Raw genomic sequence first — 23162 nt, 5'->3', positions numbered from 1 at the left:
CTTCCTCTGGAGGGCTCTCATGCTATTCCAGCATGATTTGAGCATCGTGGTAGTTCGCTAGAATAAATATGTGTTCATTGATTTATTATATGGTTCTAAAAACAGACAATCTAATGAACAAAGCAGTTTATAACCAATTCATGGAGATTCAATTATGACACTCCGGCAACCACAACACCAGAACAAAACTACCGTGACATGACCTTCTATTGATATAAAGCCCAATCTAGAGTATATAATATAATTACTTAGGTACCTACCGTAGTTCCTTGGCTTCGGCTGTTAAATTCTGCAATGATTCGTATCCAGGGACCCGATGTTAGAACTTGCGAGTGCAAGTTAAGAGAATATAACGCTACTCCGACAGCGGCGCTATTCATTGTCACCATACACATATAGGTGTTTCATCGTAATAATATCTACCATAGACTAATATACTTTTAATATCTACGGTGGGCACTGCGGGCGGGCGGCATGCTTCGAGCGTGTATTGGCTGACGTCACAATTACGTCATGTCGTCTGGTGCCACACGAGTCGATAGTTAGGAAATCGCGGTGCAGGCGGCTCGCTTGCGACCATTTGAAAATCCATTTGTCACACGTGAACTCGCAGTTGGTCAACAAATCCCTCTCGTCACCGGTATAGTTAACTGCGCGTTGTCGAGATACCATTGATGGATTCATTAATATTATGAGATAACGTTAAGCGATCAATCGGATCAATTCGAAATGTCAAGAAGCGTTACCGGCAAAAACTGAATGTATTGCCATATGGAAATGTTTACTTGGAATACTCTATCCTTTCGTACAGTAGAATTATAAAATAAATGTGATAAATTATTTAAAGTTCATAATATTTATTCATTTATAATTATAAAATTTATATGGTACCGTTCGCACACTTTCAGACACATCTACAATTTCAAAATTTTGAATTATTGATCGGGGAATGAAATTTTATAAGTTTGCCATTATATGGACGCCATGACACATAATGACATCACATTCGTGACGTCACTAAACAACGGATTACGTTTGTACTCATGCATGCAAACGAGTAGTATTTAACCTATAAAGTATTTGGGAATCTCATGCATACGACCATATAACTGTAAGTACCTAATATAAGTTATATAAGTGATTATACTACATATTATTATTATTATTATTATTATTAATAAAGGGATACTTCCTTGTGATAAACATACGGTTAACTTAACTGTATTCATACGAGTCAATATATATATGTATCCCCGTTAATGATAATAAAATAATAATTTATTGTATCCTCATTTTTAGAGTGTTTGAAACAGCTGCTATTTTCCCGCCAAAAATCCAGACCGAACTTCAAGTCATACGTGAATCAAAATAAAGATAACGCAGAGATACAAAGTCCACAAATCAAACGTGGACGTAAGTTCAGTAATTGATTTCGTAATATAATCTTGAACAATATAGTACGCGTTTTAAGCTTACATTATTATCTGTGCGATAGTTTTATTTAGATCTTCGGTTGACGGGCGCGACTACTGACCGAGTTCCGTCAGATTTAGAAAAAAGAAAAAATGGCGACCATCCTGCACCGCGGAATTGGATTAGCTGAGGCATTAGTGCTAAAAAATGGCCCAAAAGTAAGTGAACCACCCGATTATGACATAAAACAGAACGCTAGAAATGTAAAAAAATATTAAAACGCCCATCGCCAAACCCGCAGATGTCTGACAGTTGATTTACTTTTTTGTGCAATACCGAAATAATTTCCAGGGTCAGCTGTTTATTGACAGATTCTATTGCCCCAGTTGAGGGTTTTCGAAATTGTGTCAAGCAGTTATTATATAATAATATTTTTTGGCGTATTGTTATGTTTTAAATGGACGCGTTTCATTCAGCGATCGATTGCTCCACATCTGTCAAATAACATTGCGAATAACCTTCAAATATTTCACGGCGCTCCGATTGCCAAAATTTTACCACATTAGCTAAATGACGTAATTGCGTTATGTTATGCGGGACTCATTCATAAGGGGAAAATGAAATGATAACATAATGTAACAGTATATAAACAAATGAAGGTGTTTTAATTATTAGATATTCAGTTTTATTGTCAGTTTGACGTTTATTGTGAAAAAAATATTGCACCTGAAAAGAGCTTGAAACTGCCCCCATGTTATGATTCGGCCAATGTTATTTTTCATTAATAATTTCTTCGATGTGAATCTTTAATGAAAACGCACTTAACAGCTGTTCCATGGACTATATAGTGACAAAATAATGATGGATTGACATTCTAATGACAATCTGTCGACTATCTGTTGACAATTCATAAAATATACTGATGGATTTATAATTTGTCAAAAATGACCCTTCTGAATAAAATTGCTATTAGATTAATGTGATCGGTTTTGGCCTTCAGTAGGCGTTGCCATATTTTTCTTTCCTACTCGTATATCTATTCTGCTGTAAATATATTATCGTCTTCTTCAGTCATCCCCTATTGGATGTCGACCACCGTCTTCGGGGCGATCTTTACTTCATTGACTCCTCCCAGACTGGAGAATTACTGTCTCACTTATCCTGCGCTTATAAATTAATATAGGTATATATATATTGGCAGATCTTTTTCAACTAAGTAACAGTTTTACACCGTTTCATTGTATTTCTGAGATAACTTCAATCTGTTATGGATTACAAATTATAATGTAGGTAAATGAAAGTACGCCGTACGAGCTAAGTAGACCCTATTTTAAGTATTTATAAAAAAACATTCACTTAAATTTATTCTCACGCACGTGGAATATATCAATATCCGGAGCGATTCGATTGAACATAGTAATCGGCAGTGGCGAAGGGTGACTTTTGGGAAGAGGTAGGCTGTAGAGATCAGAGAAAAATAGCACACTTGTAAGGTATACTTACAGGAAATAAGAAGATAATACTTACGATATTAGTACTGATGAATAATAATATGTGCACACTAATGGCAACGACATACTGAATTGTTGAAATTTCAATAGCTCACTGACGGTATAAAGTTGAGCGATGAGTTTAAATTATGTATTTTCATAAACATTCATACACGTAACATATGCCCAAAAATATATCATTGGTGGCTTTGAAAAAAGCCGTTGTTGTCATTTTGCCATTCAAAACACTTCAAGATATTTCAGTTGGTAATTAATATAAAGGCTTACTATAATTATGATCATTTGTACTCTAAGTCGATTCGTCTGTTTTTCTGCAGAATTTTTTTTAAAACATCATAAAATGTTTGCCCACGTTTTAATTTAATTAATAATTCTTTTTCAATAGCTATAATTGAAAGATTCGATAATCTAGTTTGATTTTGAGTATTTTGACAATATGTGTGGACACATAAACGTCAAACTCGAAAACGATATTTTTAAAATTTGATCCGTACTACAACAATCAATGACCAATTTCAATTGGAAAAGTAGACATTTTTACAAATAATTTGTAATTAAAGCACTGACGAATGACTTAGGGTACAAAACAATATAATCTATCCACATTCAGAACACAATAAATCACTGAATTGTCTCACAAAATAAAACTATACCACCATGTATTGAACAACAATCTGACTGAATTAAAACGATATAAATTATGTTTGTCTATGACTGAACTAATCTAAATAATTATCACGAGATACAATTATTTGTTATTTTTAAAAACAATTAATAATTATATCTGATTGAACCCAATAGACATTATTTCTTAAAATCATCTTATTTATTTATTATTTGCTTAAAGCGGCAGGCATAGACAATAAACTTTGCAAAAAGAGTTAGAAGCGGGTCTCTCGAGCGCTTCCGAAACGCGACAAAATTTGTAGACTTGCTTAAAGAGATGAGTCATCATAAGTATAGAAAACATTTTTCGATTATGTTGTCAATAATCGTCATTCAAAGAACAAAAACAGATGTCGCTACTGGCTTGTAATTTATTGTTTGATTCTAAACTTGACTAATTTAAACAGTCGGGCCAATCTACATTCAAATTCACATCATAGATGACTCTTAATATTTTAAAATATTCCATATGTATTTAAATTTGAAATAAATACTTGAAGATATAGTTTTCTTAGAAGGTAGGCTTTAAATAATCGCTTAGTATGGAGCCTTCGCCACTGGTAATCGGCATTGCCAATCGTAAATTAGTTCTACACCGTGGAAAAACAAACAACTGATGGTACTGATTTCTAACATAATTATCAGGGGGACACAAGTCAATATTACCGAGAATAGGAGAGTTCTTATTTACACTCCGTATAAGTCGGATAAAATATGTAGCTAAACATAGATCTCTTCTAAGCTTTAAACTGCAGTATGTAAGCAAACCTAACAGCAAATCAGTCGGTTGGAGCCACGGATAGTATCAATTCAGCCAAAGATTGTTTTTGCACTCTTTTCACCGTAAGGCTTAACTGATGTGCGACCCAAACAATCATTCCATTCTCAAACCTGCTTCAAATTTAGGAATTATAATCATCTTTTAATACCATAGTATCCTAAGGTAGCATGGAGCCCGAAATTTGTAGTGCGTTGTTACCAATGGCGAAGAGTGGAGATGGGCTGTTAAGATCTGACATAAATAGTGCACACTAAATTTTGTCAATCAAACGTATTTGTTTTCATTGAAATAAGACTATAATGCGTATAGTATTTGTTAGATTTTAAATTCAATTAAACCCTGCCTAATCGAAGCCATAGAAGATAATAGTCAGTAAATATTTTTTGCCATTAAAACAGATAATTTTAGATATTTTATAGATTGCAGAATATTTTTTATTGATTATGGTTCGGTTAAACAGGGTTTAATGAATTAAGAAAGAACTAACCAACACCGTTCGTATTCTTAATTCAACGAAATCAAATAAGTACGACGGAAAAAGATTGCACTTTTTTTGTCGGATTGTCCATAGTATACCTAAACTATTATGGTTTTGTCTAGGCGAGGTTTAATTGAATTTTAAAAACTAATCGACACCATCTGCAAATTTTATTCTTGGTTCGATGAAAACCATGATAATGGGTGCGGATATCTCTGAAAATCACTTGGTCACTCACGTACATGTATACACCCCCGATCCCGACTTACAGTCGTTTACAACATACACTACAATCGATCATCAGTTATGAATTATTTTTAATATTAAGATTGTATTAATTGTCAGGTCCTCTGCGGCGCTAACTGGTCGAATAAGCAACAGGCGAGAAACCTGAATGTCCACGAGCACGTCAGCTATACACTCCTCAATGATGCGGGCATCCCCGTGCCCAAGTTCAACGTTGCCGGAACCAAGAGCGACGCCGTGCAGTTTGCCAAAGACCTCAACAGCAAGGATATCGTTCTCAAAGCTCAGGTATGTAATTGTTTTGTTAATTTTCCTTACTGTTATTTATTTTGCGGAAGCGGAAGGTAACGTTTGCTAAAAGGAATAACAAGAAAATTGAGGCGTCTATTTCCAAAAACTGTTGCCGTCGGCAAAAAATGCCGAAAATCTAACAAAAATTATGTATAATGAATGATCTATAATTTTCAAAACCGGCCCAAAGTATATGAAAAAAATGGGGAATACATTATATTCACACAATAGAACAGATTTAGTGCCGACAACTTCACTGTCGAATGGTAGATTTTCCCTTTATTACAGGAGAGAAATAGTCGTATCAATAGATTATTGTAATATTCAATAATGAATAGATGCATTGACGGAAAATACATTTTGCTTTTCTTTGCAGTTGAATTAATTTAACATCAGCATTATAGTAATGCACACTAAACTTTGTCAGTCATACTTAACTTATTATATGAATAATGTCAAATGGTAAAATAAGATGCAGTAATAATGTTATATTCGATTTTATTGATACGGGGACAATTTCTACGTAATGTCATACCTACTTTATTTGACAGATTTCAAATATTTTGATGTCTCGTTTAGTGACGTGATATTGTCGCAAATTGCCAGTGACCATTTTGCGTTGTGAAATATTTTATCGCTTTGTGTATGTTAATACGATGGAAAATATAAACTGCCATTTTTCACAGCTCGTCAACCTATATTTTATGGTTGCCAGCCCTACCACATGTAGAATGTTCCAGAGATGTTCTCGAGTGCTGTAATAGTAAAATCTCTAGCATTATCAAAGGCTGCTCATTAGGTAAATGAATATAACAAATAAAAAGAATAACAATACAGACTTAGACAGTGATAATGTGTTATAATATACCTGCAGAATATGGTAACACCATATAATGCACGGCAATCGTCTTCAGTTTATTTCAAATAATTTTATGTTCCTTCAAATGTCAGTTACGAATACAAACCCAATAATTTCACAACATTTAAAGGTGTCGCTAGTTTTTCACGTTGAAATTTCATCAGTTATGGATGGAATAATAAATCAATTCACCCTATTCGTGACGATTGTCTTGTAAGTCGTATTTATTTTGTTTTATGAGTTAATTCTTTGCCACTTCCCTTTAGTGTAATCATAATAATCATAATCCACGCTGAGTTAACACCGATGTCCGATTTCGGTGCTTCCAGTCTTGATATAATATCTTCTCTACTTCTTCAGGTGCTCGCCGGCGGACGAGGCAAGGGTCACTTCAAAAACGGGCTGAAGGGCGGTGTACGGATGGTCTACGAGTGAGTTATTCGTTCGCAATGTTTATTATTTATCATTTCAATGTAATTCATTTCATTTCGATGACCTTTTTTTAATCTCCGCTGTTTGTAATAAATGATTGTCATCTATCGAAGTTGTCATGTTGCGTAGTAAACATTGACCCCTCGTAATGACTTGATAAGTAAAAAGACAAATCAAACACAAATAACTTCTTAATTTATTGTAATTGAAATATTAAATCCGGAGCTGTTTAACCCTCGAGTCATTTTCAAGGTTGAAGGTTCGGGTCCGGCGGAAAAATCAAACGGGGTTCAGTTTTGTCATATGAAAAATCAGAACCCCGATTCCGAGGTTCGGTTCCTGTTCTTTAAAAAACCAGTATACTTACATACTTATACCCACCTACCTAGTTATAGTGGATTCCGGCTTCATTTTCAGCTCTGGTTAAAGCTTCCGATATGAAAAAAAGAGGAGAGAAAAAAACTGCTTTATGAGCATAGAAATGAATGCAGAATGATTGATGTCAGATTCTTGCGGCAGTGCAGGCGACTCATTTAGGTGTCGGTATCGTTATTTTCTAATGACAATGAGTCCGTTTCTAAGTGATGCCGGAAGAATCTGTCTTTTCCTCTACCGAAGGTTCGATTCCATGGCTGGTCAAAAATATGCGTTGTTTTTTTAAATGTCTAACCTTTTACGCCCACGACGGTGGCTGATTGGCGTTCGCATTCATACACCTACAGTACAATTCATCAACACATTATCTCTTGAGATTGGCTTCTGCAATGAGCCCGAAATGTCCAGGAAAGAATAAGGAAGAACACTCTAAGCCGATAACAACTCAAAAATCTATTGTGATAAAAACGACCCTGAAAGTCTCAAGCATTGTAATATATATATATATATATTTAATATGTATAATATATTAAGAAAATTAATACACGTATGTATTAAAGGGTGCTTGATGGAATCTGAATTTAAATTGATTTATGTTTTGTACTATTCCATTTCCGATTCGATCGAATGATTCCAGAATCAAATAGAATAGTGCAAAACTTAAATCAATCAGAATTTGTATTCATATATATTCTTTTTAACACTACAACAGGCAATGATGCCCGATGACAATAGCGTAGGTAAGTGAAACAGTAGTGCAGTAGTAGAAGTTAAACAATCACATGAAAATAAAACCGTGTTAATATATTGTGACCTCACCGTTAATCGAACCTGGAGCCCCTGGGTAAGAGCCTAATGCCTTATGCATCGGACCGCGAACGTCTTTATCAACCGATATATATAATTTTATGTAGATGCATAACACGGTCAAAGTGATATTATTTTTATATCAAACACGAAATACAGGTATTTTATTTACATGTCAAACAATAAACTTGTTTCTTGTGCTCTATAATCATTTTTATCATTGTTTACTTGGTAGTACAGGAAATGTTTCATTGTTCGATTCATCATTAGGTGTGCAGCTCAAGTCATTATCCTTCTTTGAATGAGTCGTTCCAAGTGTGGAGTAGATTAGGGTTAATTTTGTGTGCGTAAGGAAAATTGAGATATTTCTGATTAGTTTACATGGCAAATTAATCATACTACATGAAAGTATGGTGTAAAGAAGAAAAGGAATGAGTCAAATTGATGCCATCGGATTAGTAAGTTTCACACGGAAAGATCAAAGTTCCAATAAAAAGTTATCCAAACCTCGAATGATCTTTTGGCTGTAATAAAAAATAGTGATTTTGTACACTTATCTCTCTTTTCCTTTCGCACATTGCCACCTGCGCACATCACCTGCCACGTCTCCAGACCCGTTACGTGGGTGTATACGATGGTGTAACAAATGTTCGGCACTGTTCAAAGTTGTGCTGAGTGTTCCGGGAGCAACTTCCCAAGACCTCAGTTGACGTCCACTAGTGTTTGTGATTTCTGATATAATATATGGTGGTCAATACTTGATGAGAAAAGACCTTCTCGCTCGCCTTATTATGCCGAGAACTTCTTGAAAGAAAATTTTTCCATCGTAGATACCAAGTCACAATGGCCGACCAATCCGACCCACAGTCTTGAGATTTTCTTCCCTTTCAACTGACATATAGAGACACTCCCGTGATCGGCATCCTGTAATTCGCCACATAACCGAGCCGTAGGCGAGCCCACCTTAAACCTTAAAACCAAGTTAAAACTGAGAAGTCGAATGGTCTGGAGTAGGGAATCCAATCCCGAGCCAAAATTCTGATCCCGGGATTTCGGGATTACAATTTGACAATCCCGGGATCCCGGGACTGGTCCCGGGATTGGGATTTTTTTCCATTGTTAATATAAAATTTTTATATTTACAAATAACATTGATAAAATCGGTCAAAAATAAATCTAGTATAATTTATACTATTTAAGACATTTATTGTTAATATTGTATACGTTAAATCTTGGAAATACACAAGTTTAATGGAGTAAATAATATTGTAATATAAATAATAATGTGAATTTAATATGAGATTGCTATTTCTGATAGTAAAGACATAATGAATAGATCAGCGAGATTTAAAATAGTAAAGCAAATAATCATGGCGTACTTATGGCCTTTCCGCTTCATAAATATGAAGCCATGTCAGCCAAATATGAAACTGCCGTAAAACGTATGATATCATGGTGGAATTACTTTGTTAAAAGTGCGAAGCATTGTTTTTTTACCAATCTTTCTCATTTTTAATAATCTATGTGAAAAAATAAAATGAATCGGCAACCTACACATCAAACTTCATTCAAACTCAGTTTATTTCTAATGTAGTTATTTTGTATTAAAAGTATTTTTTCTGTTATATTTTCCATAAAAATTGATAAAAAAATCAATCCCGAAATCCCGGGATTATGTTTATCAATCCCGGGATTCATAGGTATCGAAAATAGCTCGGGATCCCGGGATTGGATTCCCTAGTCTGGAGTCAATCTGGTTATCCATGTCTGCCCTCGGAATATGAAGTCCCCCCTCTTGCTGTACACTCGACGCGGTGTCATAAGCCAGAGCACGTATGACAACTCTTCGAGTTGATCCCCGAGTCGGCCCGTAGATCCGTGATCTGGATCCCCGGAGGCGGCTCTCCTTTCGCGCAAAGGATTAATTTAAAATATTTAAATTCAGAACAATAGAATGGAGTATTTGATGATGCTAATCAGGTGTCTGAATGTGGTTCATGCTCCATGCTAGTTTGATTTTGCAAATATTTTGATTATACATGTCTATCAACAGAGATTAATTATTGTTGCCTGAGATAGACGTACTTATTAACCTGCTCGAGCAAAGTTTTGCGTCAGCCGAGCCGTTGTACCATTACTTTTCTCACTTTGGGCATTTTTCATTTGGTTAATGGCGGCATGTTGTCTTCAGTCCTCAGGAAGCCGGTGAATTGGCGCAGCAGATGATTGGCGAGCTGTTAATCACGAAGCAGACCGGAGAGGCGGGCCGCATCTGCAACAAGGTCATGGTAACCGAGAGGAAGTTCCCCCGCAGGGAATTCTACTTTGCCATCATGATGGAGAGAGCGTTCGCCGTGAGTACCGTTCAACTCTACAATTCTTATATGGAAGGCGTGCCCGACGCGTCGACTGCACCGGGTCCATAAGAATTGAGACCGATTATGATATCATTGTGATTTTGAGAGGGAAGCTGTTCCTATTTTTATTTCCTTGACCGGCTTACGTAGAAGTCGTTTTCAAATTTACCATGAGGAAGCACGCATTACCTTGTCGGGTCACTTGATCTGCATTGCATCACTCTTGCATTACCTTATCGGGTCACTTGATCTGCATTGCATCACTCTTGGTCTGCCGCAGGAGTAAGAGAAAGAGAAGATGCGAATCCTGTGCTTTAAACTGAGACAAAGTTTCCTTTTACCGTCGCGTGTTAGACTCTTTACAAAGTAGAAGAATAGTTTGACGATGCGCCTAGTGCGTGCCCAAAAGAAACGGTGAATGGGAAATGGAGTTTTCCTCATGTCATGGTGAAAGACAATAAATTAGTACTGTTGTCTTCAGCCGAATATAATACGTTTATTTGTTGAAGAATGACAATTGTGTTTGATAGAAGATGTGGTAGATTACCTACTCCTACTTATACTGCATGGGATATGATAGGATAGGATAGTACTTGAAGTTGGACATCATGCTTCCTTTGGCATATTGGCCGATTGATTAATCGTTCATGCGCACTTAACCTTATAGCGCCTGCCTGTACACGTGCATGGATTTACTGCTGACAGTACGTAACGTACGTACCTGTAAACACGTATTATTGTGCAAATTGCAAAATTGCATGCATGTTTCAAAAATGTTCGGAAGCTTCTGAATTTTCACGCGACAATTGGATTGCGATATCTGTGCCTGCGCAGTATAACAATAGTGGCAAACTTACTTGAAAAAAAACAAACTACACCGTGCAGACTCATTTTGACGTTTACTGATTTTCACAAACTGTCAAATAGCACTATACAATGACAGCACTCTTGAAGAATGAGATTGGCGAGACAGTCGGTACTTTTACGCGTAAATAATTATTATCATGATAGTTTAAACTACACACTAGTGGTGCTAGTAAATCAATGCACAGGCGTTATTATGGTGTGGAAACGGGTAGAACAAAATTTATAAAATTATAATATAAAAGATCACAAATTTTCGATTGAAAACTGTTGCGATATGAACATAACAGTTTTCCAATATACTGTTGTTACCGTGTTCCGAACCGCCGGGGGCAGATGTATGTTTTATATTTTTAACTGCTGATTGATATGTTCCGTGTTTCGTAGGGTCCTGTCATCATCGCTTCGTCGCAGGGCGGAGTCAACATTGAAGATGTGGCCCGGGACAATCCCGATGCCATCCTCTACGAGCCGATCGATGTCGTCCAGGGAATAACAAAGGCGCAAGCCTTGACCGTAGCCGAGAAGGTAAACCGTTGAAATAATTTCTTTCCTGCAACGTAATCAAATAGAAATCATCAGTATTACGACAGTCACACTTTTTTATGCATTTGATTGTAATTAAAATTACAAAAACATCTCTAAAATACCTAACACAAAAATAATGAAATTACACTTTTTTTTATCACATCGGTTCTTCAATCAGGGTGTCGCTCTAGAGTAGTGATGCCCAAAATATCAAGTACCTACTTCATCACCAAATTTTTCATTGAATATGACAAAATTATCTAATTAATTTCATAATTTTCTATATTCTAAGTTCTATCGTGCAAATACATATTATGTACGTAATGCAGAGCGGAGAGTGATCGGAGTAGCTGATAAATTTATAATAATAAAATACATTTTGGTGATAAAGTACTTGTTATTTTGGGCCGCAACAAATGCCATTTTGAGTCAGATGCGAGAAGTTGTCAAAGGCAATGCTATTTTCCTCAGCTTGCAAGATACCGTAGAAATTGTAGTCGAGTGGGCATGTCTCACATGAAAATAGGTGTGCCATGCGTATTTTTGTTCAAAAAATCAAATAATCAAGTGATTTAAGCGCATACTTTTTGAGTTATCAATATTTGATTGTTGAAAGCCAATCTCATTCTTCTATATACAAAAATAAAGTCAGTCACCGATGGGTTAAACAATATTTAGGCTTATTGAAAGTTGCTCTAGCTGCTTTCATTTGGATAGTTTTCCTCTCTCAGAGGCCATATGTAGACGGATACCGTACGTGGCACTGTACATATTTTGTATGCCACACTAAAACTCATTAAATAAATAAGCGTCTGACTGTATCCGTATATATGTTACACCAAATGTGCGAAATTGACTATTACATGAAATGGGCAAAATTTTGGCTAATTCATGTAATAGTCAAGCCTGTTGCCTTATTCATGAATTAGGTAATTTTTCTGCTGAGTACATGAATTCGCCACGGTATGGAATTCTAGAACTGTCAACATGACAGAAGAAAAAGTAAATTTAATACAGATGGTTTTATTAGTTATAATTGGACATAATATAATATTATTATTATTAGGTTAGGTTAGGTTAGGTTTTGTAATTCAGAATTAAATTATTCAACTGAATGTCCATTTTGAGGTTAGCTGTCAAGTGTCAACAAACTATCACAAACATTCAATCGACCATTGCACAATTGATACCCAAGCACGAATCAAATCGCGAAAATACTTTTCAATAAAATTCTTCCGTTATCATATTATAGTTCTAGAATTTTTTTGCGCATAGTAAATGGATATGAACGTCATTCAAATCAATGACATTTGACACATTTGTTTAGTTGCAAAAAACACCACGGAGCGCGATCATCTATTTTGACCATAGATAATATAAATGTACATTTTGACCAATCCATGAGCATTTGATACATTTAGTTTAGTTGCAAAAAATACCACCGTAGCGCTACTATCTAATTTGTCCAAGACATGAAGTAGGCAGAAAAATTACTGCCGATTTCACGCACTCTCCAGATATTTTGTCTAATTCATGAATAAGGCAACGGGCTTGCATTTTTCATGATTTAGGCAAAATTTTGCCCATTTCATGTAATATTCAATTTCGCACATTCGGCGTAACATATATACCGTATACCTACTGTAGGTACATGTACACTCGTATACTCGGTGAAATTGTATTTCCATGAACAGAAATCATGTTTAGTATGACGCACGGTTCAAAACCGAATGCGGTTTCAATCTATGGATAGCGTCTCGGTATGCTGAAAATCATTAGCTATATTGCGTTTGCTGTGCATTTTTAAATTAATATTTTGCAACCCAGCGGTATCGAGTGGTACACGGTACTATATGAAACTGCATGAGAATTTTTTTATATGCAACGTTTGTTCACAGTGTCCTAGATTAAATTAAAGAGTGGGTTCTAATTAAATTACCGGCGATACGTAAATTGACAGCAATTTATTCAGTGCTACACAAATTGTAACCGTCAACGGCGATGTCTATTTCTATTTGACGTCATACACTGTATTGTTTTCCATTATGGTTTTAATTAATCTCAACGTAAAGTGTGGTAGAATGCGGTTCATCTGAAAGATGTAAACTGAGCTTGCATATGGCTAGCAAAATACGCATCTCTTCACCGGAAGCAGCATAAAGTTTCTCACAAAAAGGATAGATTATTTTTACACCAATTTGCTATGCTGGCCTCTTGTACCTTATAATATTTTACTAATAAATTAAATGTATACCTAACATTTATGATATTTCAATGGTGACCAAATTTCATACTTAATTATTTTTTGGTTGTACGACTTAGGGATTTGTTAGTAAAAGTAAGTAATAAAATCAATTTATTTTCATTTTTACCTTCGGCCACGCGGCTTAACCGTCGGATTTTAGCGTTGTGGGTCCCAGGTTCAAATCCTGGGTCTGGCAAGTACACATATTGTTTTTCAATTTGTTTATGAGTCAGAGTATGGACCTAATAGGTTGAGCAAGTGACTGACATTCATTTCTTGTAAAAATAAAATCTGTTAATACAAACCTCCACGCTGTGGAGGCCCATATATGATCTTATTAGGATCGGACGTGGTAAAAAAAAATAAAAAAATCGGTGTGTGTACTTATGTACGCGCGTTAGAAGTTAGGCGTAAAAAAACAAAAACAAAACTTGTGATTACCTAGATTCTTCGACTAGCTTTCAATTATCTTGTTAAATTACACACTCAAGAAAAAGGACCGCTTTTTGGAACGCCGTTGGTTTATTACTATACACTTTAACTTATATTACTAAATTATATAATTATTTATCGTTGTTTTTATTTAACCAGTTGATCGCCAAGAGTTAAAATCAAATTAACACCTATATGCCACACATTTTTAAAAAAATAAAAAAAATAGAAAAAGTTGAAATAAATATATAATGTATAGTAATATAATACTCACATATTATGTATGGTAACATAGATTGTATTAATTTTTCATGGAAAACTACGATATATTTTTCACTCAGGGCTGTCACCCAACAATATTTATTTATTTTTTATATTATTTTTTATATTATTATATTATATATAAGTATTTTTTTCACTTTTATTATTATTGATGTATTTTTTCACTTAGAATTCAGTCTTCACTATTCAGGGTCATCACTATTCACGGTCATCATTTTCAGGGTCATCTCATCATAAATTCTATAATAGTGTTTTTCAGATTTTTTATTTTATTTCAATAATTTTCTCATCTTCGGATTCTTGTGTCGAAAATAAAATATCATCGGCTTCTTGCTCAGGATTATTATGATCATCTTCCATTTTGAAGGGTGACAAAACACAAACACACAAATATATCTATTACACACTATCAATGTTTATAGGTACCTAGGTACTCTATTTTAGGAATAATAAAATTCACCGAAAATTTACGAAATAATATTACAAACTTAGGAGAAAAATTATGAAATATACACTGAAACGCGCTCAACATGAAACTAAAAATATAATATTACTTGATAAATAAGTGGCAAATATAACCATGCATCTAATATTATTCTATCGGAAATCATAATAAAACACTACTGCAATACATAGATATAAAGTTTTGCCCACATGATACGATTTGAGTCTCGCGATGTGCACACAAGCTGCACTCGTGGTGATTTCCGTCTGGCGCGTCTCGCCTCGCTCGAAAATGTGGCAAAGTATTGCTTCATTTGGACAGCGCATTACAAAGCTACCCATGTCACTTGTCACTTTTATCGGGTAAATTATTTTTAATTTTATATTATGGAAGTTGTAAAAATAAAGCTATTCACTCAACTTATGGATATGAATAATGAGGCGCCTGTCGTAAAATTATTATGGCTATTAAAAATTATAGAAACAAAAACAACATTGTTCACAAGTGGAATAGGCGTTTCTTCATCAATTATTGCCGTTTTCGTTTCTAGACACTTAGAAAAGACTTACATAAACAAATAATAAAAATTGTCCAACAGTGATGTCATGTCAATTTACGCCGGCATATGTGTCAGCCCTAGATACAAAGATCGTATTGTCTTGATAACTACTTTGATTTATGAATATTTCTGTGTGGTGTATGGTTCATTGGGATATTCGGAGGTATCTTTCATTTAAAAAAAATAATTAGACACGTTCATTACGATTTTAAAACAAAGCGCCCATGGGTGGGCGCGTGGCGTGTGAATGACATCACAAAGTGCCCACCGGCGGGCGCTCGGCGATAGAGTGGTTAAAGTAACAACTGCCACTATGGCGTTTAATAGTTTGTTTACGTAAGGAATTGCAAATGGCTGACAATAATAAATTCGCTGCCTAGGCAACGGAAAAATTCTAAATTATACTGTATAATTGTCACGATTGAAGTATCATACTGTGGCGCAATGGTAGTGCGTTCGGTTGATAACCGAACAATCGGTGGTTCGAATGCAATCGAGTGCGTTTATATTTGTTTGAAAAAATAAATTATGTGTTACATGTCACACGCCAAATCTGATCTGATTTTCCAAACACACCTATAGAAGTATAACTTCAAAAAACACCTAATCGGTTCTCGCAAAACAATGTTCAAAATTATGACTTATTATTTTGAAGTATTACTTTCTAGATATTGTTTTTAATTGTAAGAAGATTTAGTTTTTTTTTCTGCCAATATGTTATTTTCTTACCCTATCTGACATATTTAATGTCAATGACAGGCATTTGGCATTTGGAGTCGGAAAAGAGTGGAGCGGGGATGGGACACCTTGGGTCTTTTGAATGGATTTAAATTTACCATTACTGTGTTGAACATCGTCTTCAATTACTCATCTCAGGGCAGATGTCACCACAATACCATCATCTCGAAGGCTTCAAATCTCCATGATATTTCCTACTTTTATAAATTTGTAATTTCTAAATAGATATTTAAATGTAATTGATTTGTCGTTATTAAAATTTATTGAGCTATTGTCAAAGTGACAATGGTGTAATTATTTATATCTGTATTTGAACTTCTGATCTAAAGTTCTGATCTCGATCGGTATTGAGTTGGCCATGACACGCATTCCCGCTGACATTACTTGGCAACAGAAGAAAGTCTCGCACTCAGTCGAGCTTACACACGAGTCCTTACCCTTGGTGGCCTGCAATTGACCCAGATATCTCCGTTACATACGCTATTAATAATATTATTTTGCAAAAAATTATGCACTTTCAAAATCATGTGTTTCGGAAAATTGAGTTTGAGACAAAATATTTTTTTGATTTTTCTTTACATGAGTCATCTAATTACAAAAACTATCAAAAACTGGCAGCTTATGGAAACCGATTATTTAAAGTGGGTATAAATAAATGTTTAATGCCTTATTTTATTTTTATATATTATTTATTGCCGCATCTGAAAAATTCTACACATGCAGTTGGTCGTATCACAACTCACCGTGAGCTGTTGTATTGGAAACCGATGGCCGTATAGCATATAGATCAAATTCATGTCCACTGGTTTATGTATATAAAATTCTGAATGATTCAAAAGTAGATTAACAAGTGGTTGTTCATAAGTAACTAGTCGTACCTATATACATATCTGATCCAAACGACAGCGTTATTATCAGTGATATTTGATACTAATCAATATCAAATTAATGTTATTATTGAATCTATTAAAATTGTAACATTACTGTTTGCTATGCTCCACAAACAATGCGTAATCTCTTTCCGGTATGACAGCTCACGGTGAACTGTGATATGGCAAAATATAATACGTACAATTTACGTGTAACTATTTATTGGAAGATGTGCTGGCTAATGGTTAATGGCTAATAGCTAATAGAAACAGGCATATTGTTCTAATTTGAAAATAAAATACGGTAGTAAAAAGAAACTTGAATAAAAGCTAGAGGCTAGAGTTTCTCAGTTCGCGAGGCTAATACTACAAGGTTCTAAGTGTTCGTCCTTGAGAAAACAGACCCAACAGTGAAGTACTATTCTAAGCTGCCTCATTGTTACTTTTGTTTCGCCAAGGACAAACACTTAGAACCTTGTAGTTCTCCACTCGCGAGTTGTTAGGAGAGGTTGTTCCAACTTATGTATCAATAAATATTGTGACTTACTATTGTCACGTGTCCTCGTTTTCAGGTCGGTCTCGGAGAACGGAAGGAGCAGACAGCCGAGATGCTGATCAAGATGTACGACCTCTTCGTCAAGAAAGATGCTCTGCTGGTCGAAATCAACCCGTACGCCGAGGATGCCAAGACCGGAGAGTGTATGTTATTTTGTTTCACCTTTGGTTGGTTGTGCACTGAGAATTAGCCTAATAGCACCCGTACACGTGCATGGATTTACTGGCACCGATAGTGTGTAAATTAAACAATCACGATCATAACTGTTTGCACACAAAAGTGCTGACTGTCTCGCCAATCTAATACTTCAAGTGTAGGGAAGACGTGTTGTTGTCATTGTATGTTGTGAAAATTGGTAAACTTAAAAATGCTCTGGTGCGGTGTGGTTCATATTTTTTCCGGCAGGTTTCCCAACATCGTTATATTGCGCCGGCGCAGATATTGCACAAGTTCCAACTATTGCGTGAAAATTTAGAAACTGCTGAACTTTTCTGATCCATGCATGCAATCTTATAACTTGCACGATAATACGTGTTTACAACTACATTTTCTTGTTATTGGTGCATGTTACTGCCAGCAGTAAATCCATGCACGTATAAGCGGGCTATAATTTTCTCTTAATTAAAATTGAATAATCTCTTTATTTAATTTTCCAGTCTTCAGTTTGGATGCCAAATTCCGTTTCGACGACAACGCAGAGTTCAGACAGAAGGAGTTGTTCGCCCTCCGCGATGTCTCGCAGGAGGATCCCAAGGAGGTGGACGCCGCCAAGTTTGACCTCAATTACATTGCATTGGACGGTGAGGGATTTTTGTTAACCATTTTCACATAATATACATAAATTTGTATGTATATTATATGCGTAAAAAAATGGTTCATCAGCATAAGCCTAAAGCTTAGCCTTAGATAAAATAATTAATACTTATCATTTTTAATTAACAGCCAGTATTAATATCCTTACATAGTCATAATTATTATCAAGCCAAAAATGTAGAAATTCTTCAGTCTTCAAATAATTTACTTATATAAATTCCTATTGGTAATTTTCATGCGTCCTCACCTTTTTTTTGCATCCCTGCCCGTTGGAGCTGCGTTTCTCGCACATGTGCAAAAAGCACAAGGGGATGTGAGTACCCTGGTATCAAAGTGGGACATAGCCACCTCCCACTAAATTCATGTTTTAATTGATTATGGTAGTGAAAGTGATGCTCTTTTCAAAAAATCCACTAAAAGTATCAAAAACGGTAGTTTTCACAGAGATTTTTGAGTTTAAAGTTGGTATGTTATATGAAAAACGGTCACTTTTCACACTTGTTTGTCAGTCTCCTGTAAAATTTTGTAAATGGCTTATGTCCCACTTTGATACCAAGATACTCATGTATTTACACGTCCAGCAAAAATCTTCTATCGGCGACAGAAATATTTTGCGAGACCACATCGAGTTTCGATTTATGCGGTACTGCCACCGCCATTTTTGTTGTATATTTTATAACAATATAATTCATAATGTAACAACTGTACTCTTATATAATTTACCATGTCAAGCATTATGACGTCAACAACGATCATTGTTAGCATTTTTAGCCGTAATTATGAAAACGTACATGTATTTGTTAATAATAATTGTATAAGCAATGTAATAGCTCGTCAGCAATAACGATCTCAACTAAACAGGAGATTTCAAAGAGCAATTTTCTTTCTTCTAGTAAAGGTAAATGCAGAAATTTATGTCAAAAACACATTGTTTTTATTATTGGCCTGTTAATTTCAGGAAGCATCGGATGCATGGTGAACGGCGCCGGTCTGGCGATGGCCACCATGGATATCATCTCCCTCCACGGAGGAAAGCCTGCCAACTTCTTGGACGTCGGCGGCGGCGCGTCGACCAAGGCCGTCTATGTGAGTCCCTTGTTTGCTCTCTTCTCGTTCAATTCATTATTCATTGGGAAATTTCAGCAAAAATACTTTAAACGGAATTTGATACATTTTTTTTCAATGGCAGGAAGCTTTCAAGATCATCAGCTCCGACCCGAAGGTGCAAGCTATCCTCGTGAATATCTTTGGAGGTATTATGCGCTGCGATGTCATCGCCGAGGGAATCATCCAGGCCACCAAGGAACTCAATCTCAAGATCCCCATCATCTGCAGACTACAGGTGAGACTTCTCTTCTTTCTGTGTCATATCTGTTACCGGATGTCGGCGATGATATATGGGGATAGAGTGTTGAGCTCAAACGGGTCTTTTCGATTTTTAAATAAACAAAATACAATTCTATATACTATATATGGTGCAATATGCACGTCTTTTAACGGAACCAAATCCATTTTCGATCCTGCTATTATTTGGTGGTGGTACCACATAATTTAGTTGATTAATTTAACAGCGACATCTCTGTCTTTCTTTGACTCGTAGACCTAAAATTTTACATTTCTATCTATGTTAGCAACAATACAGGATCAATTTATTCGTGAAAGGCCGGCCATCTAACTCCCATGTCCAATAATAATCCTCTCTAAAAGGACCGCTCCTCTTCATGCTTTTATAAATTCGTGATGTGTGATGGAATGACCGTTGACCCAATAAAAACATGCAAATTGAGAAAACAATATTGACAAAAATGTATGATATTTAAAATAGGTATTTTTTTTAATCTAATCTGATTTCTTTACATCCTCTTCCAGGGCACAATGGTCAACGAAGCCAAGAAACTTATCGCCGACTCCGGTCTCCGCATCCTGCCCAGAGACGACCTCGACGAGGCAGCCACCCTCGCCGTTCAGCTCTCAGACATCATCACGTTGGCCAAGAAGGCGCACCTCGATGTCAAATTCGAAATACCCAAATATCAATAGACATGTTGAATCGTTCGGCACATTATTTATTTTTTTAAGTTGGTCGCGCTCGTTAAGTGTTATGCGATCGCCGTGACTGACGCCGGAAGGGGGGGGGACAATGTCGCTGGCTTCCAATCTGTCATTTACCAAAGCTACTCTCTGCATGATGCTAATGTACTGCGTAATTTTATGAAATACGTCGTTACAATTCGGCGTAATTTCATCTTACAGTTACATGATCTTGCTTCCGGTTTCAGTCGTGCCGATTTCTAGATAGATACTCTATTAAATTAGTGAAATTGTTTTTATACTATGTTTGAAAGTCCACACCGAACATATTATCGTAAATAGAATGAATTTTTTTTTGTTTTATTTATTCCATCGTCTTTTTCGTTTCACGTAATGTAATCATCTATTTATTGAAAATGAACAGCGCTACGTCGTTCTTTTACATGCTTTGTCTGATTGAAAAGTATTGTAAAAATGAATTTTAGTCATTTTTGTCTGCGCTGTATTTCGTCCCATATTATTTCTAAAATACCCAGTTACGATGAGATTCTCACCGAATTTAAATTAAAACATAAAAAAAATCTATATACAGACTATCCGGAACTCGATTGTGTTTCTGAGTGTGACATGTCGTGCATCGGTCACCCTGTATATAAGATTTTTTAAAAGGACTATAACTTAATAAAAAATAGCGTAACATAAACGATACAGTGATCGACCGCGCTGAAGATTTTTGACTAATTTATTTTTTAATTGGAAGTTATATCTTATATAATGTGATTGTTTATATTATAAATTTTTGTGGTCAATTCCTACAGTGCGGCCGATCAAATCATTTTTTTAACTTACCTATTTAAAATGTTGATTTCACCTCATATAATATTTACTATTTGGTGAGTTTTGATTGTAGACCAGTCGATTAAATTAATGTCATTCATTGAAAATATCCAGTTAATATTATGTACATGATTTCATTCACACATTTTTGTGTGTTAATGTAAAACAATTTACATATTCTCTAACCAGTTTCAAAGCCCTCCATTTTGAAACACTGTATTCACAGGGTATTTTTTCAACGTTATTATTAAACGCTAAGACAAATTTCTTTCAAAAATCAAGCAATAAGTATATATTTGCAATACAATACAATATACTCTGTCATACATCCTTGTAAGGGTGTATGTATATATATGCAGTATATTTCGGGTTATTCGGATATACTATACTATTACTATTACCTTGACTTATGATTTATCCAGTCTTTCGTTGCGGAGTGGAGTTTCTCGTATCATCAAATCAAATCAAATCTTTGTTAAATTTAAAATGTCACTCGTGAATGACTGGCACTGAGGCGATCCGACTTCCTTTATCGCCATATATCTTTTTGATAAAAGCTCTCGCTCTCTCCTCGACACAGTTTTGTCTGGCTTATGACTGTATTATATATATATTATAAAAAGGTCTACGGAATCTGTCACAAGTCGAGGAATGTCTGTATATAAAAATTGTCTCAACGTTTAATTGTATTTTACGATATGCTCGTCGATTACTAAGGAAATTTTATCAATTAAAAAAAAAAAATATACCCTATATTCCTTTGAGATTATAATATGTTATGTATATATTAAACAAAAATAATTGTAAAGCGCTATCTCCAATTAATATTTTAGTGATAATCTTTTCTGCAATCATTCTTATCACTCTCCTAAGATTCAATTTAATATGGTAAAACTAAATATATACAACAACAAAAAAAGTATTACTTTGCATTCTCATTGCAAAAGCCTTATGTATTATTATAAATTATTTATGAAGAATGTTTTGTAGAATAAACAATTTCAAAAATCTATAATTTTTTTTTACTAGCCTCCCATTTTATTTTTCAGTATGCAGTTCATGGCCCCCACAAGGGGGGGGGGGGGCTGACAGGGTTCTAGCCTGGGGGCCCGGGCTCAGGAGGGGCCCGGTGTGGCAAGTCGACCAAATAAGTGAGATAAACACACATCACAAATGTGCTCTAATAATAAAAAAAGGTCGCCTGCGGCGCTATTTTCCTTCAATAATATTATTATTTAAAATTATGTGGTTGGACAATGCAATTTTTAATTTTGTATTGATACCCGACAACTCCATAATTCAAATGGATGTATTAAAATATACAAAAAAAAACACTAAATATATTAATTTTACCGCATACACCATTTGGAAAACGCTACCGTAGAGCGTCACATTGCCTTTATCCTTAGCAATAGGTATGGGGGCCGCCAAAAATCCTAGCCTGGGTGCCCGCTTCAGGATGTGGGGGCCATGAGGCAGTTTATATTAATATTGTAAGTGAGGTGTCAATGTCCAAAATCCCTAAATGGAACAGACATCGGGCTGGGTAAAATTAGTGAAAGACATAATTTTTTAATCTGTTTTTCAATTATGAATGGTTTACAAAGTTCAACGTAAAAGATTGGCCCGGTTGAACTCCCACATAGTTATGCACATAAAATGACTGCCAGAACATGGTTATTGAGGCTTGTTTCCCCCACCTGACAGATTTTTATACCTAATATTTATCATCAGCGAGTTCCTTTGT

General features: G+C 35.4%; 1 protein-coding gene across 1 annotated transcript; it reads left to right on the top strand.

The window, feature by feature from the left end:
* The first annotated feature begins 1545 nt into the window (after positions 1-1545).
* On the top strand, positions 1546-22430 carry ScsbetaA (Succinyl-coenzyme A synthetase beta subunit, ADP-forming). The gene is made up of 10 exons (XM_085951653.1): positions 1546-1631; positions 5195-5383; positions 6606-6676; positions 10051-10213; positions 11468-11608; positions 17751-17877; positions 18391-18534; positions 19506-19633; positions 19737-19889; positions 20417-22430. The coding sequence occupies exons 1-10, from the start codon at positions 1566-1568 to the stop codon at positions 20585-20587; spliced, it is 1353 nt and encodes a 450-aa protein (XP_085807779.1). The 5' UTR covers positions 1546-1565; the 3' UTR covers positions 20588-22430.
* Positions 22431-23162: the final 732 nt, after the last annotated feature.

Source organism: Rhyacophila brunnea, unplaced genomic scaffold (genome assembly GCF_057557595.1).
Source record: "Rhyacophila brunnea isolate RB1 unplaced genomic scaffold, BYU_Rbru_1.0 scaffold_24, whole genome shotgun sequence".
NCBI classification, from domain to species: domain Eukaryota; kingdom Metazoa; phylum Arthropoda; class Insecta; order Trichoptera; family Rhyacophilidae; genus Rhyacophila; species Rhyacophila brunnea.
This window is presented reverse-complemented; position numbering and strand designations above follow the sequence as displayed.

Bases quoted from the DNA above. Each gene is read 5' to 3' on its own strand.
- ScsbetaA (XM_085951653.1), top strand. From the start codon at position 1,566: ATGGCGACCATCCTGCACCGCGGAATTGGATTAGCTGAGGCATTAGTG. The intron at 11,609-17,750 runs GTAAACCGTTGA...CCTCGTTTTCAG, and splicing joins CCTTGACCGTAGCCGAGAAG to GTCGGTCTCGGAGAACGGAA. The intron at 17,878-18,390 runs GTATGTTATTTT...TTAATTTTCCAG, and splicing joins GGATGCCAAGACCGGAGAGT to TCTTCAGTTTGGATGCCAAA.